General features: G+C 36.0%; 1 protein-coding gene across 4 annotated transcripts in view; it reads right to left on the reverse strand.

Annotated features, from left to right (window-relative positions):
• The window catches only part of QSER1 (glutamine and serine rich 1), a 79074-nt gene that overhangs the window by 6966 nt on the left and 54836 nt on the right, over nt 1–17272 (reverse strand). For all 4 annotated transcript variants that reach the window (XM_067749498.1, XM_067749495.1, XM_067749496.1 and 1 more), the window contains 6 exons: nt 13596–13924; nt 12541–12657; nt 11812–11945; nt 10228–10445; nt 5345–5482; nt 2734–2831 (listed from right to left, as the gene is read on the reverse strand). In XM_067749498.1, the coding sequence (XP_067605599.1) occupies nt 2734–2831; nt 5345–5482; nt 10228–10445; nt 11812–11945; nt 12541–12657; nt 13596–13924 (1034 nt within the window). The remainder of the gene's footprint in view (nt 1–2733; nt 2832–5344; nt 5483–10227; nt 10446–11811; nt 11946–12540; nt 12658–13595; nt 13925–17272) is intronic.

Genomic DNA, 17272 nt, shown 5'->3' on the forward strand with positions numbered 1-17272 from the left:
TTCATTCTAACTTTTAATACTGTATGCATATTTTGGCTTTGAAATGCAAATTGCTATAAATGAAAACTATCTATCATCGACATCACTATTATCATTTATAGTTATATTAAATAACTATAATTTCAAAATTAGAAATATTGTGTTTTTTCCTGTGAAAACAAGAATATGGAAATGAATATTTCAGTTATTCACCATAAACTATTGCATAAGATTTAAATATCTACTGAGGGCTTCCCTGGTGGCGCAGTGGTTGAGAGTCCGCCTGCCGATGCAGGGGACACGGGTTCGTGCCCCAGTCCAGGAAGATCCCACATGCCGCGGAGCAGCTGGGCCCGTGAGCCATGGCCGCTGAGCCTGCGCGTCCGGAGCCTGTGCTCCGCAATGGGAGAGGCTGCAACAGTGAGAGGCCCACGTACCGCAAAAAAAAAAAAATTCTACTGAGTCTATTAAATTCCAAGTGGTGGCTTTATTTTTCTTTTTTTTAAATATTTATTATTTATTTATTTATTTATTTATTTTTGGCTATGTCGGGTCTTAGTTGCGGCACGCGGGATCTCCGCTGAGGTGTGCAGGCTTCTCTCTCTAGTTGTGGCGTGCAGGCTCCACGGCGTGGACTCTGCAGTTTGCGGCACACAGGCTCTCTAGTTGAGGTGCGTGAGCTTAGCAGTTGTGGTGCAGGGGCTCAGTTGCCCCGCAGCACGTGGGTCAGGGTCAGTTCCCTGACCAGGGATTAAACCTGGCTCCCCTGCATTCTAAGGTGGATTCTCTACCACTGGACCATCGGGGAAGTCCCGGTGGCTTTATTTTAATACAAGTTGTTAGAGAACTGGTTTGACATCTCTAAAATGGTTAGCCAAAACCGGTCATTTTTAAAATTTAGTAAATATTCAGATAACAACATTCCATTGTCTGTAGGAAACATGGTATTTCTCCCCAAAATATTTCATTTGAAGACAGCAGTTAAACAGAAAATACTGGACTAGGAGTGAGAACAAATTCTTAGCACGGGGTGTCTTACTAGCTTCTGAACTTTTTCTTTCCCCTCTGCAAGTATCAATACATGTCAGTGAAGAATACAGGACTACTAGTCAGAGTTTGGTGTCACATAACCTCTAAATCAATCTCAGAGCCTTAATTTTCACCTAGCTAAAATGAAGGCGATTTTCACTTTTATGTGGAGTTCAGATAAAATAGGGATGTGAAAAAGCTATACAAATTGCCCAAAGGAGTTGACAACTTATGTCCACACATAAGTTCACACAGAGTTGTCCAGCAGTAATTGCCAGGACTAGGAAGCAACCAGTCCTTCAGTAGGTGAATGGATAAACTGTGGTACATTCAGACAGTGGATTATTATTCAGGCTAAAAAGAAAGAAACTATTTCACTATTGCCGTGAAAAGACACGGCAGAACCTTAAATGCATATTAGTAAGTGAAAGAAGCCAATCTGTAGCCAAAGCTACATAGTGTATGGTTTCAACTATATGACATTCTGCAAAAGGTAAAATTATGGAGTAAAAGTAAAAAGATCAGAGGCTGGGGGAGAGAAAGGGATGAACTGACAGAGCACAGAGCATTTGGGGGGCAGTGAAACTACTCTGTACGATACTATGATAGTGGTTATGTCTGTCCAAATCGATGGAATGTACAAGAGTGAACTGTCACGTAACCTATGGACTTTGGGTTGTAATGATGTGTCAGTGCAGGTTCATCAGCGTGACATTCTGGTGGGAGACGTTGGTAATGGGAGGTTATTCAGGTGTGGCGGCAGGGGGCACATGGAAACTCTGTACTTCCTGCTCAATTTGGCTGTGAACCTAAAACTGCTCCAAAATATAGTCTGTTTTTTAAAAAGCTAAAAACTTCTCTTGAGAGAGATATAATCAAGTGATTCTAGGTGTTACATGTTATACTTTTTTTTTTTTTTTTTGCGGTATGCGGACCTCTCACTGTTGTGGCCTCTCCCGTTGTGGAGCACAGGCTCCAGACGCGCAGGCTCAGCGGCCATGGCTCACGGGCCCAGCCGCTCCGCGGCATGTGGGATCTTCCCGGACCGGGGCACGAACCCGTGTCCCCTGCATCGGCAGGCGGACTCTCTACCACTGTGCCACCAGGGAAGCCCATATGTTATACTTTGAATAAGAAAAGGCGGGAAAGTTTTGACTACTAAGTAGCTTCTATGATATATTTTCTGAGTTTAGATTAGCTTTTTGTTCTCTCTTTCTGGTAACACCAAAAACCAATGTATAGTGCCAAGATACGTTAACAGACGTATATACCTCCTACCATTAGGTGAGGATCAATTTTTCCTCAGATACTGAGTAATGCAGGCAAGTAAAGGGAATTTTGATAACTGTGCTAAGGACAATTTTAAGTATATATGAAATGTGAAAATTTTAAAGAGGTTTAAAAGAAAAACAAGATTGGAATACAGTAGTTTAAAGGAAATATTTTTAAAAACATTTGGAAATTATTATATATAAGGAATACGAGATGAATATAAAAACCTGAAAAATGAATTTAAGCAGAGAAAAGCAAATGATTAACACTAAGAATATACTTAATAAAATAAAAAGACAAGCTCAGACAAGACTCATAATGAATAAAAATCAAATTTTTGTTGGGTGGAAAAATCTTATAAAACTGAGAATGACTTCCCAAAATTTTCTTTCCTATTATATCTAAGACTATGATTGCCACTGAGTTTGCTAATAAACCACCTGACGGAAATACCTTGAATGACTGATCCAAATGAAGATTCAAAAGGAGTCTCTTTCGGTTATCATTCAGCATGCTATCTATTTTTTTCATATGAGGCAAAAGTAGCTCATCTAAAACAAGATAAAAATTTATTGTGACAGGATAAACTATCAACAAAAAAACTTGTTAGAAATACAGCTTTTCTTTAAAACATTAATAGACTGACATTAAATTCATTGATTAAGTATTGATTTAAAAATATTGCACATGAAGCTTTTTGAACAAAAGTTACCTTGAAAAAATAGGTTTACAATAGCTAAGTGAGAAAGAAGTAGCATAGTGTGATGACAGAATCAAAAATCCTGGGTTTTAACCCCATCTATGCCACCGGAATTGATCAACCAGTGGGCAAACTGCCTAATCTCTTCAGACCTCATTTACCATGTGAACGATAACAGTATTCCAAAACATAAATATAACATTAAAATTTTTTATAAAATTCTGAGTATGATATTCTTTTTTTTTTTGAGGTACGCGGGCCTGTCACTGTTGTGGCCGCTCCCGTTGCGGAGCACAGGCTCCAGACGCGCAGGCTCAGCGGCCATGGCTCACGGGCCCAGCCGCTCCGCGACATGTGGGATCTTCCCGGACTGGGGCATGAACCCATGTCCGCTGCATCAGCAGGCGGACTCTCAACTACTGCGCCACCAGGGAAGCCCCTGAGTATGATATTCTTAATTCACTATAGTTTGGGGCAAAGAAAAAGTAGGGCAAGAAAAATAGTCAAAATCCAGTTTCAAATACACAAGGAAAGAGTCAAAATAGTTATTTGAGAAAAGGGTAGAGTAAAAGTATGATGAAGGTTTCTTACCCAAAGATTATGATTTCTTTTTTACCCTTCTGAAAATTTAAGCTCTTTTAAGAGAAACACTTTCAGAGTATAAGTTAATTACTTTTAGTGCTGTATTAAATATTTTAGGTTACTAAACTATTTCTTAATTTATCAGCATAACAACATTTTATAATACTAATTAGCTTTAATGACCCTTCTGAAAATGTATATATAACCCTCAGAATCTGGTTACTAATTTCATAGCTAAACAAAATGACTCTTTATAATTGGAGAACAAACACAAGCACAGGGACCAGAAAAAGAACACTTTCCTCAAATTGAAGAAAAAGTCCTCAATGAGGAATGCTTTCCAAGATCACCACAACACACCTGATAGCTTTCTTTTTATCTTTCTAGCAGTGATTAAATCTATTCAAGTATTATAAAAATTTACATTTCACACAAATAAGTTTTAAACATTTGTGGATTATTTTTAAATATAACCATTAAATTTTTCATCCCTCATTTTAAATGGAGAAAATTTAAAAAAAATGATAAGCAATAGAAAAAAAATCATTTAAAATACAACCACCCAGAAATGATCACTACTAAGAAATGCATATTTTATGATGCAAGGAGTTTTGATTGAGAGAGAAAATGTTTACTGGCAAAATGCTGACCTAGGGAATTAATTTTGGGTTTTGATTGTGGCTCTTCTACCACTAACTTGTTCTGTAACTTTAGGAACCACATTTAATATCTTCTCTAACGTCTCTTCCCGCTCTACAATAGTTGATGTATGAATTACTGCCTCTGATTATATAGTCAAAAAAGCAAGACTAGAAATTAGAAGACCTTGGATTTAATCCTTTCTCTGCTACTTGCAAGTTGTGGGCTCTTAAGCAAGTCACTTAACCTTATTTCTTTTTTTCACTTAACCTTTTTCAAAAAAGGCTCAGCATCATTGTCTTCACCCAAGAAATGGCTGTCTAAGTTGTTCTGGGATTAATATAGAATAATGTATGTCAAAGTATGTGGAAATAATAAAACAATATACATTATTAGGCATTGCTGTTGAAGTATATTGTTACTGATTATTCACTGTTACTATCTTTTTGATCTTACACTTGTTCAACTCATTTTGATAGAAGGATAATGGAAACTGACTCGTTAATCCTTTTATTCTCTCTTCTAGTTGTCCCTGGTGAATGCTATAGTAGCTGAAGGGTAAATGTTAGTGAGCAACATTAGATATATAAATTACCAGTTTATTTCTTATGTCAATTTCATCCCTACTCTACCATAAGAAAAAGTTACTAAAGGAAGAGTAAAAAAGGAATAATATTAATAAATATAACCCATGGCGTTTATTGTTTTACTACTAATTGATTAGAAAATAATTACTCTGTGATGTATCTTTTACTGGACACGAATATACAATTTTAATCTTTACACCATTATTATCTTTCGAATTATTAGAAAACAGAATATATTGACATCTGGACCTTCCACGCAACTCAGACAATTGGTGAAATGTTATGAGGATGATAAAGATTCTAGAATTGAAAGAAACTAGTGGGTAGTTACATAATATTCTCATGAGTAGAAATCAATAAAAATATGTTCAATATAAAATTGTTCATATATTCAAACAATTCATGAAAAGCTATGACCCCATTTTATAGAATCAGTATATCAAGTTTGTTAACTGACAACATATACAAAAACCACATATTAAATATGTAACTAACAGAGAAGAATAAAAAAGATCCAGAAAGTACTACCAAGAAAGTACTACTTAGCAGACTGTACCGTTGCTCTTCTCTAAGGCTTGCATTGTGTCAGGATCCAAAGCAATGCTAACAAGCAATTCCATGTAACTCTTAAAGGTTTCCTTCATTGCTCTTGTGTTCAAAAAACGAGTGACAAAGGGAGCTGGAGGATTAAATTCTGGGAGGGAGAAAAGATGAAATATTAAATACTCCTTCCTGACAACTTTAAAAACACTCTGCTCTATAGAAAGTGTCTATAAGCAGATAAAAGGTTGTAGATAAAATTTCTTCAAATTCAAGGTTCTCCCACTCTGCCTTTAAAAACACCGTGGGTGAGAGATTTTCAAAGGTGGTTTTGCACATCACAATCACTGGAGAGCTTTTAAAACAAAACAAAAAAAAGATTGCTGGACTTATTAAAACAGAATCTGGGGTGGTAATGGTGGTAGTGGTGATGAAGCTTAAATGTTATACTTTTTAAAAAGTTCCCAGGTGCCTCTGAAGCCCAACACCAGCCCAGCATTTGGAAACATCTGCCCCATAGGAACCTGTTTCTCCTCCCCTGGCCCTACCAGACATCTGCTGCCAGGTCGTGCTACTTCAAAACTGATGGTTTCTATAAAATTTCTATAGAATTCTGGTCTAGAGTCAACACATATTAAAAAAAATTTTTAATGTAAACATAGCCTGTGCATAAAGAAAATTTCACTCAAATTCAATGGCAAGAACTGCAAGATTAGAGGTGTGTCTGAATTTTGACACTTTTCATTCAAGTACAGAACTATTATCACGGCCTTTAACAGGGGTTCTTAGACTTTGGTCCACGGACCCCTCGGGGTCTCCCCCCATAACCATTTCAGGGGTCTCTGATGTCAAATTGTTTTCCTAATAATATTACGATGTTATATACCTTTTTCACTCTGTTGACATTTGTAAAAGGAATGTTGGGTAAAACTGCTGGGGCCTTACCTAGCCTGAATTGAGGCAGTGACACCAAACTGTACTAGTAGCCATATACTTTGCCATGACTGTCATCTAACTGCCATGAATTTGAAGGAAAAAAAAAGACAATTTCCCTTAAGAATAATCCTTGATGAAGCAGTAATAATTATTAATTGTATTAAATCTCTACTCTTGAGTAAATGTCTTAAAATTCTGTGGGATGAAATGAGAGGTACATATAAAGCATTTCTGCTACGAAGTATGACAGTTTTCTCCAGGGAAAGCATCCATGTAATTGTTTGAATTACAAGATGAACCAGCCACCTTTTCCCCCATTGGGATACCAATTTTATCTGAAAAAAATGACTGACAGATACACTATGCCTATTCAGACTTGGGTATTTGGCAGACATTTTCTTAACGAAGTGAACCTGTCACTGCAAGGAAAACAACTGACACTATTTGTTGCCAATGATAAAATCTGAGGTTTCAAGTGAAAATCAGAATTCCGGAAAACTTGTTTCCACCACTGTGAGCCTGACAACATTCCAATACTTAAGGACTTCATAGATGAAATCAGTGTTGATATTAAAAATGTCATTTCTTTGATACTGCAAAAATGTATGATGTAAATGTAAGAACTAAAACTGTAAGACTCTTAGAAGAAAATACAAGGATAAATCTTCATGACCTTGGATTTGCAATGGATTCTAAGTATGATACCAAAAACATGAGCAATGAAAAAAAAATAGATAAATTTGGCTTCATCAGAATTTCAGACTTTTGTGCATCAAAGGACATTATCAAGAAAATGAAACACTGTGCTCACTTCAGCAGCACATATACTAAAAAAAAAAAAAAAAAAAAAAAAGGGCTTCCCTGGTGGCGCAGTGGTTGAGAGTCTGCCTGCCAATGCAGGGGATGTGGGTTTGTGCCCCAGTCCGGGAAGATCTCACATGCCGCGGAGCGGCTGGGCCCGTGAGCCATGGCCGCTAAGCCTGCACGTCCGGAGCCTGTGCTCCACAACGGGAGAGGCCTCAACAGTGAGAGGCCCGTGTACCGCAAAACAAACAAACAAACAAAAAACCTGAAATTTCTACAGAATGGGAGAAAATGTTTTCAAATCATATGTCTAATAAGGGTTTAATATCTATAATATATAAAGAACTCCTACAACTCAAGAACAAAAGGAGACATGAACTGGGCAAAGGATTTGAATAGACATTTCTCCAAAGAAGATAAGCAAATAGCTAGTAAGCAACTGAAAAGATGTTCAACATCATTAGTCATTAGGGAAATACAAATCAAAACCACAATGACATACCACTTCACACCTACTAGAATAGCTATAATCAAAAAACAAAATATAACAAGTATTGGTGAGGATGTGAAGAAATTGGAACCCTATGCATTGCTAGTGGGAATGTAAAATGGTGCAACCACTGTGGGAAAAGTTTGGCAGTTCCTCAAAAAGCTAAACATATAATTATATGACTCAGCAATTCCACTCTTAGGTATATAAATAATTGAAAACAAGGACACAAACAGATATTTATATGCCAATGTTCACTGCAGCATTATTTACAACAGCCAAAATGTGGAAGCAACCCAAGTGTCCATCAATAGATAAAAAGATAAACAAGAACATACAATGGATAAACTTACAATGGAATTGTATTCAGTCATAAAAACTAGTAAGTTCTAATATATGCTATGTAACATGGATGAACCTTAAAAACATTATGCTAAGTGAAATAAGCCACGCTTATATGAGATATGTAGAGTAGGCAAATTCATGGAGACAAAATAGAGTAGAGATTCCCAGCAGCTGGGGGAAAGGGAGAATGAGGAGTTATTGCCTAATGGTTACAAAGTTTCTGTTTGGGATGATCAGGAAGTTTTGGAAATAGCTGTGACAGTTGAGCAACAGTGTGAATATAATTAATGCTGCTGAATCGTTCACTTAAAAATGGTTAAAAGTGGCAAGTTTTATGTTATATATATTTTACCACATTTTAAAATGTGGAAAAAACATGAAATAGACTATGTACATCAATGAGCTAACAGATATTTTCACATTACCAAAAAATGTTATAAAATCATTCATGGATGAAAGATACCTCAAAGGGCAAAACAACCAATAGATGTTAATGTAACAAGCATGAAAAGTTGAAGAAGCTACCACTCGTCAAGTTTATCAAATAAAATCCTTTGAGTATCAAAGAAAAATATACATAATTATCTGAAAAGGTAATCAAAATACTCCTCTCTTTCCCAACTACATAGCTAATGTGAGGCTGGGTATTCTTCATATACTTTAACCAAAATAATATATATACAAACTGAATACAGAAGCAGATATGAAAATGCTATTCTTCTAACTAAATACAATTGTCTAAAAAAACTTATATGAATATGTAATATGTAATTTTTATTTAAAATATCTTAAAATTGTCTGTTTTAACTGATACTTGGTGATATACATAGATACAGGCCACACACACACACAAAACGTGTTTTGGAATCCTCAGTAAATTTGAAGATTATAAAGAAGTCTTGAAACAAATAGCTTGAAAATCACCAGCCTATAAATCTATGTTTATTATCAATATTTGCCTTCTTTTTAAGAAGCACTAAAAATGCTTGCCTGTTAGTGACACCTAGTGGTAACTCAAGTTACCAATGAAAGAAAATTTTCACCTTAATTGTCATTTGAGGAAGCTGTATAGATAACTGAGTGCAAATTCAGAACCCAAACTTCTCTAAACAGTAGGCAGAAATGCTAACTGCGAAATTACGTATAATGCCTTCCACACATACTCAAAGCACTAAATTTCTTTATAAATTCCAACGTGCCTACTTCTAAACAACAGTTCAAAAGTAGCTTTTAAAAACAATACATTTAAAGTAAACTTCTGTACTGAAGAGTTTTTATTATAATTCTGTTTCTATCCAAGTAATCTCTAAGATCAGCTCCCTAGCAGTGATACTTAAAATGTCAGAAACCATCCTGGACATCAACCTCAACAGTTCCCCCAACACCCGATTCATCATTCAAGTTCTGCCAAGATTACATCCTGAATTTCTCAAATGTGTCCTCTCTCCTCCATCCCTGCTGCCAAAACTTAGGTTCAGACTTTCAGTTCATACCTGAACTGTGATGTCACGTAATTCAAATTCAGATTTTACCATGTTGCTCCCTTACTTAAATCCCTCCAAGGACTCCCCTTTGCTTACAGGATCCCAAGCTTTTTAGCTTTAGCATGGCATATGCAGCCTTCCATCATCCTTTCATCTTTTCCTGACTACCTTCAAATGTATGCTCTAGAAGAAGGGTCAGCAAACGTTTTCTGTAAAGGGCCAGATGGTAAATATTTGGGGCTTTAGTGATCATATACTCTCTGTAGTAACTACTCACATCTGTCACTGTAATGGGAAAGTAACTGTATGAAAATATGTAAATGAATCCCAGTGTTCCAATAAAACTTTATTTACAAGAATAGGCTGCAGATCAGATTTGGCCCACTAGCAGTAGTTTGCCTACTTCTGCTCTAGACTACTGAACTGCTAGAAATTTCTTGCATATATTACACAACAAGTTTGATGGAATGTTTCCTGGTATATTCTGTGTTTTACAGCTATCTCAGGTTTAAGTTGTAATGAAGTAAATTTCAATATATATAGCCTACATAAATGCTCTTTGGTGTCTTCAACAGTTTTTAACAGCGTAGAAGGGTTCTAAGGTCAAAAAGTATGATAACTGCTATCTATTTCAACCTTTTCACTTTATAAAAGAGAAACTAAGGCACAGTTATCTAGCTCAGTCATGGGCAAATATATGCCTAAGCAGAACTTAATTAGGTAGCTGAATTCCCTAATTAAGTAAAAGTAAATACATTTTGAATTGTCAGCATCACTGCTCCTCCCCATTAATGTACGTAATCTAAAGTTATCAAGGTATTCGTTTCATGGAGAACTCACCCTCATCATCACTACTACTAGAGTGGATCTCGGGAGATGAGTCAGATTGGGATGATGAAAATTCTTCTTTCCATTTCTTCCTTTTCTTTGGTGGTGGCTCAGCCTTTACTTTTAGCTGTTTAACTTTGGGTTTCATGGAAGGGGCTTTTGTCATTGTAGTTTTTGGTGTTGGAGCATCAGAAGTTTTACTGCTACTACTTGGCTTAGCCTGAACAGTTCTGCAATGTTACAAACAGACTTCATTAATGCACTGAAATCTTGTCAAATTAAAATAAATTAGACGAGGGATTTCCCTGGCGGTCCAGTGGTTAAGACTCTGCGCTTCCACTGTAGGTGGGGGTGTGGGTTTGATCCCTGGTCAGAGAACTAAGATCCCACATGCCGTGTGATGCAGCCAAAAATAAATAAAATAAAATAGACAAAAACCCGAGAAACACTGGTGAAGAAAAGTTTATTTACCTCACCAGTATCTCCAAAATAAAGTCTAAGTCCTACACATCTCCAATGGTGATTCCTCCAAAAGTCTCTTGTAATATACTCTTTAACCACTGACATTCAATATTCAGTTAATAAGGGACTATATTAATTCCATCCCTATTTCTCTCTCTCCCTCCACTCTTCCTTTCCCTTTGTAAATTCATTTTCCTGACTATGAGGCTGTACACGGCAGATGATCAATGGACTTATAAGAGTCCCATCAGAAACTCTCACAGGCTCTGGTGGTGCCAGGTTTTGATGTGGAATCCCAACTGCACCTGTTCTAGAGCCCCTCAATAAGATGTGCTATATACTAGTTCTGGAGATTTGAGGGAGTGGATAAAATTGCATCATAAAAATGAGGTGGGCTGGGTCCAATACGTTGGAATCTTCATTAAACGAGATCTTCCTAGCACCAGATTGAGAGTATCAAGGTTCACACCCCCTTTCCCACAGAGATCAAAGGGAACGTGGCTGGGTCATCTGTTTTCCAAATTCACGCTCCACACAACCCAGAGTCGCACTGATCCATGACGACAATTCTACTGCACTTGTAATGTGCAGGCTCAATGTTTTTTCATTTTAAATTTGACATTCTGTTGTTATTTTCACTTTATTTATGGATAAAAAAGAGGGCTTAGAAAGGTTATCTTTTTTTTCTTTCTTCTTTGTTTTTGGCCACACTGTACGTGGGATCTTAGTTCCCCGACCAGGGATCGAACCTGGGCCCTCTGCAGTGGAAGCATGAAGTCTTAACCACTGGCCCACCAGGGAAGTCCCTAGAAAGGTTATCTTAATCTAGGTCACAAAAAGATGGATTCAAACCTTTAGACTGTAAATCCAATTTTTTTCACTATACTAGGGTGACACCAAAAGGACTCGGAAGAAAAGGGTACCCATCCCACCATGATAGCCATGGGCTTTACAGTTCCTGTCTCATTACTTCAAAAAGAATCACTTATTACATCGGGCACTGAATTTTCAGACTTGTACATAATGGAAAAAAAAAATCAGCCTCTTTAATTTATGTAATTCTTTATACAAGACATTGCCAATAATAAGCCTTCCAATAATTACTACAAACATATTACATAAAATAATAAATACCTGATAGTTTGTGAAGGCTTATTTCGTGGCTTTTTGGAACACACTCTGACATACTCCTTTTTGTTAGTGTTTTCAATGAACTTCACATATATCCTTTTGTATTTACTCTTTGCATCTCCAAAATATCCAAGGTACTAAGGAAAGAAACACTTTGAATTACATAATTGTACATTCTGTACATAAAATATTACTTTGTTGTCTTGATAGACTGTCACAGAGCCATCCTTCAAGTTTTTCAAAATGCAGCTCTGGTCAGGCTAATTGTACCCTCAGTAAAACTGATTCCAGCCTCACTCTTAACTGCAAGCCCATATATAGATGCAGTCTTATTTGGCTGATCATCAGATGCTCACTTACTCAGGGCTATGAAACAACTACTTAGGTAGAAAATAATTCTGTAAGTCTTCTTGGTAAATCAGGATATCTGACTCTGGCAGAACAATCAATATAAGAGTCTCTGAGTCCATCTGAATTCTTCACAGACTAACACTAATTCCTTTCCTTTATTTAAAAAACAAAAAGTTAAGCAATTTAAGTAGCTGGTATTTAGACATTAATTTTATTTTAAAATCAGTATCATATACTCTGTAGTTCAATTTTAATATTTTATCTCAGAAATGCTCAATATACATACATTAAACAATACATTTAAATTTACATCATTCTGTATTTTACCCAGGATCACTGTCAAAAAATAGGAAGGTTAATGTAAACAAGCATTTTACTTACACTATTTGTAGCAGCAAATTCTCTTTGTCCATCTCGAATTTCAGGAACAAACTTCTGTAATAAAGCTTTTTGTACTTTCCAAATAGCTGGGGGTTCTTTTCCTGCTTTTAAAGCCTCCTGTAATAAGAAGTATTAACAACATTTATAGAAACTAGCAACATATTCTAGATTTATAGAATCTTAGAGCTGAAAGGAATCTTAAAGACCTACCTAGCTCAACCTTTTATCTTTTACCTAGCTGAACTTTTGCAGTAATTCTTTTAAGTGGGCTATTCAATCTCTGCTTAAATTCTTCCAGAAACAGGGAGCAAAAACATGCAAAGTAACCCATTACCCTTTTGTATAGCTATTGGAAAGTTTTCCACTAATGATATTGTCATACATTATTTATGCAATGTTATAACAGTATGTATATATGCAAAAAGACCAGAAACAAATATGCTAAAATATTAACAATAGTTAATTGTGAATGGAAGGAATATGGATAATTTAAATATTATGTTCTTCATTGTATTTTTAATACCATTTCTCTCCACCCCAATTAAAAAATAAAATCAAAAGCAAGCAAACAAAAACCCCAAAATAAGTTTTCTTAAACACTGCTAAAAATTTCTTGTATGAAATTATAACATTCTGCAATTTGAAAAAAGTCTAATTCTACTTTTACATTGTATTCCTGTAATTTTCTTTAAACTTTTAAGTTAGATAAATAACCATTTTCTCCAAACTTCTAATAATACAAATGACTTGGAAGCTTTGAAAAAAATTAACATTTCAAAACTGCTCTAATTACTAGTAGCTAAATGCAATATACTGACCAGTCAGAAATACACAAGACTCAGAGATGAGTTAAAATTATTTTAAGCTATTTTCCTTTTCAAAATACCTGACATCTCTAGTTTGATTTCATTATTTAACAATTATGACAACAGAATTATAAAAATATAACTTTTCACAATTCAGGCTAGATGCATGGTATTAAAAGTCATCATGAAGGCTACCATAGGGCACGCCCATTAAGCTATGACCTTTATACCTGTGAACATTCACATCACCTTAAAAGTCTCTATGTCTTCTATCTTTACCACAAATTCATCACGCTCTCTGTATTGGCCTTCTCCTCCACTTTCTGTGTTCTCCTCATCTGTAAAACCTTCTATGGCAACAGTGTCCTGTCCTTTTGCAAACTGGTCTGAAGGAAGACCATCATGTTCGATGGACTTTGGGGGTTCTGCAGAGTTTATATTTTCCAGGATATTTACTGCAGATGAAGTAGAGTAGAGAGGTTCTTGCTTAACTGCACCCACAGTGGTGGAGGAAGTAGTAGCAGTACCAGTAGTATTGGCAGTTGGACTAGTAGTTGCCACCTGTAGGGCTTCTGAAACTAGATCAAGCAAATGCAAATTAGTAATACAAATTATTAAACATTTACTTGCTTTGAGTAAAATCTGAACAGTTTACAAAGAAAGACCTTATTATTTTTGCCATCAAATTATTTGAAACAATGAAATTAAAGAATGGTTGTTAACTTCCAAGAACCAAAGTGGTGAGAATTACATCTGGATGACAATTAGACAGAACCTCCATCGACCTGAACTCCCTACTTCCACTTATTTAGCATAAAAATATTTTTAAAAGAATAGAGACAAAAAAGTGATGCAAGACAAGGAAGGGTCAGCCAACTGAAACTGTGAATTCCTAGAAGAAAAGCTGATTGGACGTGGAAAACAAAAACAGCACCTCCCAAATACTTTGAAATAGCAGTAGAAGCTACCGAAATAAAAAGGATTATAAAGTAATGTTATGAAAAACTGTATGCTAACAAATAACTTAGATGAAATGGACAAATTCCTAGAAAGACACAAACTACCAAAAGAACTCAAGGAGAAAGAGAACATCTGAAGAGACCAATAACAAGGGAATAAAAGAAATTAAGAACATCCCACAAAGATAAGCACAGACCCAAATGGGTACACATGGGTTCTATCAACAGTTAAGTAAGAATTAATACCAATCCATTATAAACTCTAAGAAATAAGAGGAAACACTTCCCAACTCATTCAAGGCCAGTATTATTCCAATACCTAAACCAGACAAAAATATCATGAAAAAACTACAGACCAGTATCCCTTATGAATACAAACACAAAAACCTTCAGCAAAATATGAGCAAATATACCAACACTGAAAAGAATTATACATCATAACCAAATGGCTTTTATCCTAGGAATGCATGCTTGGTTTTAACAGCTGAAAATCAATCAATCACCATATTAATATAATAAAGGACAAAACCACAGGATCATCAGAATAGGTACAGAAAAAGCATTTGGCAAAATTCAGTATCATGAATTTAAACACTTTCATGATAAAAACACTCAAGAACCTAAAAATAGAAGGGAACTTCTTCAACCTGATAAAGGCCATCTACAAAAAACCCACAGTTAACATCATACTTAACGGTAAAAAATGAGATGCTTCCCCCTAAGAAGGATGTCTGAAGAAATAAAACTGTATCTGCAGATGAAATGATCTTGTATACAGAAAATCCTAAGGAATCCACTAAAAAACTATTAGAATAAATAAATTTAGCAAGTTTGCAGGGCATAAGATAAATATATAAAAATCAATTGTATTTCGAAATGCTTGCAATGAGCCATCCAAAAACAAATTAGAACAAAATTCCATTTATAATATCATCAAAAAGAAGAAACTATTTAGGAATAAATTTAATGAAAGAAGTACAAAGTTTATATTCTGAGACCTATAAACATTGTTGAAAGAATTAAAGGTCTAAATAAGTGGAGAAACATCCTGTGCTCATGGATAGGAAACGTCAACGTTGTAAAGATGGCAAACTCCCAAATTGATTAAAAGAATCAAGGACTACCCTGTTGGTCCAGTGGTTAAGACTCCACGCTTCCACCCCCACTGTAGGGGGTGTGGGTTTGATCCCTGGCCAGGGAACTAAGATTCTATATGCTGTGTGGTGCAGCCAAAAAAAAAAAAGAATCGGCATAATCCCTATAAAAATCCTAGCTGCATTTTTGGCAGAAGCTGACAAACTATTCCTAAAATTCATATGGAAATGCAAGAGAGCCAGAATAGGCAAAAGAAATCCTGCAAAGAATAAAGTTGGAAGACTCACATTTCAGAAATTTCAAAACTTTACCACAAAGCTTTAGTAATTAAGACAGTGTGATGGTGGCGTAAGGATTGACATATAGATCAAAAGAGTAGAATTAAAGTCCAGAAATAAACTCTGTATTTATGATGAAATGATTTTCAACAAGGGTGCCAAAACCATTCAATGGGGGAAAAATGAAAAAGCTTTTTAACAAATGGTGCTGGGACAACCAGATAGGAATGAAGAATAAAGTTGGATGTCTACCTCACACCATATACAAAAATTAACTGAAAGTGGATCATAGACATAAATGTGAAAGTTAAAATCATGAAACTCTTAGAAGAAAAATAGGTATAAATTTTCATGACCCTACATGTAACAAAAGAAAAAAATAAGCTGGACTTCATCAAAATTTAAAACTTGTGCTGCAATTGATGCCATCACAAAAGTGGAAAGATAACCTACAGAATGGGAAACACTGCTTACAAATCATGTACTTGCTAGAGATTTGTATCCAGGATATATAAAGAACTCTTACACCTCAATAATAAAAAAGACAACCCAATTTAAAATGTGAGCAAGGGCTTCCCTGGTGGCGCAGTGGTTAAGAACCCACCTGCCAATGCAGGGGACACGAGTTTGAACCCTGGTCCGGGAAGATCCCACATGCTGCGGAGCAACTAAGCCCGTGCGCCACAGCTACTGAGCCTGTGCTCTAGGGCCCATGTGCCAAAACTACTGAGCCCACGTGCCACAGCTACTGAAGCCTGTGGGCCTAGAGACCGTGCTCCACAACGAGAAGCCACCGCAATGAGAAGCCCATGCACCGCAACGAAGAGTAGCTCCCACTCACCGCAACTAGAGATAGCCTGCGTGCAGCAACGAAGACCCAACACAGCCTAAATAAATAAATAAAATTTATTAAAAAAAAAAAAAGTGAGCAAGGGACCTATTTGTCCACAGAAGATATAAAAATTGTCAATAAGCACATGAAAGGCTGTTCAACACTATAAGTCATTAGCTCAATGCAAATTCAGTAGATAATTGCAATCTCACAGCTATTAGGATGGCTACAAAAAATACAGGCAATAACATGCTAGCAGGCGTGAGGAGAAACTAGAACCCTTGTACCTTGCTGGAGAGAATGTAAAATGGTACAGCCACTGTGGAAAATAGTTCGGCCATTCCTCAAAATGTTAAGCATATAACCAAGGAATTCCACTTCTAAACTCCACTTTCTAATAAATCTACACAAATACCTGTATATGAATGTTGACAGCAGCATTATTCCTAATGGCCAAAAAATGGAAAACACCCAAATGTCCATCAGCTGATGAATGGATACACAAAATGTGGTATATCCACATTATTAGGGAATAAAAAGGAATGAAGTACTGATATATTCTACAACATGAATAAACACTGAAAACATTACATTAAATGAAAGAAGCTAGTCACAAAAGGTCAAATATTATATGATTTCTTTTACATGAAATGTCCAAAAAAGGGCAAATCTATAGCGAAGATAGATTAGTGGTTGCCTATCATTGGGTGTGGAGACTGACTAATAATGGGTTTCTTTTTGGATAATGAAAATATTCTAAAA

The sequence above is a fragment of the Pseudorca crassidens genome, chromosome 9, assembly GCF_039906515.1.
Source record: "Pseudorca crassidens isolate mPseCra1 chromosome 9, mPseCra1.hap1, whole genome shotgun sequence".
In the NCBI taxonomy this organism is placed as follows: Eukaryota; Metazoa; Chordata; class Mammalia; order Artiodactyla; family Delphinidae; genus Pseudorca; species Pseudorca crassidens.